At 39.9% G+C, this 2,599-nt stretch overlaps 1 protein-coding gene across 1 annotated transcript; it reads right to left on the reverse strand.

The window, feature by feature from the left end:
* Nucleotides 1-389: 389 nt before the first annotated feature.
* On the reverse strand, nt 390-1,196 carry LOC141907761 (uncharacterized). The gene has a single exon (XM_074797504.1). It carries the CDS (start codon nt 1,194-1,196, stop codon nt 390-392), a length of 807 nt encoding a protein of 268 aa, XP_074653605.1.
* Between the last annotated feature and the right edge of the window lie 1,403 nt (nt 1,197-2,599).

The raw sequence follows: 2,599 nt of genomic DNA on the forward strand, positions 1-2,599 counted from the left end.
AGTAAGACGAGTGTCGACAGCAGGATAGGAGATGCTTCGGAACGATAGGGATTCATATACAATAGGGATTAGGAAAATCATTCTTTGTTCAAGGTAAATAAAATATATTATCTTCAATATTATCATCCAGTATTTCAATTTATTCATTCGGATTTGTGCACGGACACGTTCTCTCGCCAGGGCCTTACTCAAGTATTTTATAGATAACGATTAAAGAGAGGATTGTGACCGGTGTATCACTACCATTTCAACAATCAATTCAGCTAAAATACAATTATATACATATCTATGAAATAAATTCTACACATGTTTTACAAATCTTTAATTCTAGTTACTAATATACATGTAATTTTAATCCTTTTAAATGAATCAATAATAATCTACAATTGCTACTCGGTAGTTTCTATCGGACACAATTTTGCAATTGGTCTAACCAATGTTGTTTTACCAACTTGTAACTTAACTACTCGAACGTGCCCGTCTTTCCCTGGAAAGATCTCTAACACGCGCCCTAAAGGCCATTTACCCCTTGGTGTATCTGACGATATTACTAAAACGACATCCCCGACTTTAAAATCTCGTTTAGTATCTGTCCATTTTTTGCGCGAATTCAACTGTGGTAACCATTCTCTCATCCATCTTTGCCAAAAATGTTTCATAAGTTCTTGGACACGTCGCCATCTTCTTCGTGGACTGAAATCCGTTTCATCTACAGTATCTGGCGCGAACTCACCTCCCATTTGACCGAACAAGAAATGATTTGGTGTCAACGGAACGTCATCATCTGGGTTAGCCGACTGGTATGTTAACGGCCTGGAGTTAATCAGTGCTTCAGCTCCAGTAAATGCCGACAATAACTCTTCATCGTTTACGTCTGCGTTCCCCAGTATAGCGTATATAGCTCGTTTCGCTGACTTGATCATCGTCTCGTGTACTCCTCCAAAATGGGGTGCGAGTGGCGGATTGAAGTACCATTTCACACCTTGGTTTGCCGTTGTACGTCTCATATTTTCTTTGTCTAAAAGTTTCACCAATTCTTTGAGTTCGTTGTTGGCTCCAACAAAATTCGTTCCGTTGTCTGAGTTCATCTCTATTGGCAGCCCTCGTCGATTAACCATTCGGTAGAATGCATTCAAAAACGCATCTGTGTCCAAACCGAATGCGAGTTCTAAATGGACTGCTCTCTTGACAAACATGTGAAAAGACACAAGTAACGCTTTTCTCTGCTCTTTCCGCGACCCTGTTTTGTGATGAATGGTCCACCAAAATCCACTGCTGTTCTTGCGAATGCGCGTATAGGCATTTTTGATGGGTTTCGTCGTCAGACGAACCCATCTATGGCATCGTCGTCATGTCTGTCTGTCTGTCTGTCTGTCCGTCTGTGGATGTTTCTTTATGACACGATTTAAGCTGTTTGTGTCGACCGACAATTCTGTAATTTCACACAGGTATTCTCTACTTGATGTAGATGGTGCAGCTTGGTTTATATTTGATTCCGATGGTTATAAGTGCTCTAATTTGGTTAAAAGATAATTAACGTTACTCGCTAGTTCAAGCCGCTGTATAGCGCGTTGCTACGACGACGCTCGATCAACATACTGGTACTCGCTGTGTAATACTGAACACGTATATACCTGTAGATATTGATCGTACTAGCACCGGTTTTAGATAGCGCGCGCGCTGATCGGTCTTAACACTTCTCGGAACTGCTGTGCTAAATGCTGAGAGGCCGAATCTATGCGCAATCATTTATTGGGCTCGTCACATTTGATAGTGAATGGATAAATAACCGGTGTCAATGCCGGTCGCTACTCCCCATCAGTATAACTCATCAGTATAAAAAATAATTCTTTTGAGTTTTTTTTTTCAATCCCCGAAGTTGTTGTTACTATGTTGACCTCGCCGTTTTATAAGCTTACCGATGATTCTTCTAGTATTTTCAGGGTCACAAGACATGACGAAGTCGCAAAGTTTTGTACAAATTTCACGAAACAAACAATTATTTAGGCGGCACCTGATCTATTGATTAATTATGATAAATAATGTTTATTTCATTAAAAATTTGTTTTATTCAAACACTACTTTCATCGCAGATAGCGTGATCGGTAGGCCCTACTATTCTACGGTAGGACATGGACTCTTTCATGTGGTAGGCCTATTACAAATGATACAATCCGCGTGTCCGTGAATAAGTGACACGTGGTGGGGCGGGTTGTGAGGAGCATCGAAACTAATCCGTCACAAATAATAGATAGAAAACAATACCTTAAGAGGTTAACTTTTATTAACATCATTACCAAATCAAAACCTGCACATCCTATCATAAATAGAAATTCTAAGAATTTATTTCAAAGAATAATAAATTACGTCTAAATATTGGGATTCGAACTCGTAGCATCGATTCAGGTGCCTTTCCCAAAGCGGGTATCCCGCGGGGAAAACCCATTACTATTTATATCGAGAATCGCCTTTTTGCGACAGCGCCACGGCGCTGGAGCATATTAAGTTGATCGAACCACCTGGTGTCTTCCAATACCACCACCTAGTGGGCTCAAATTCAAGTTCAAATATACTTTATTGATACTCATCAAATACTTAA

The sequence above is a fragment of the Tubulanus polymorphus genome, chromosome 6 (assembly GCF_964204645.1).
Source record: "Tubulanus polymorphus chromosome 6, tnTubPoly1.2, whole genome shotgun sequence".
NCBI classification, from domain to species: Eukaryota; Metazoa; Nemertea; class Palaeonemertea; order Tubulaniformes; family Tubulanidae; genus Tubulanus; species Tubulanus polymorphus.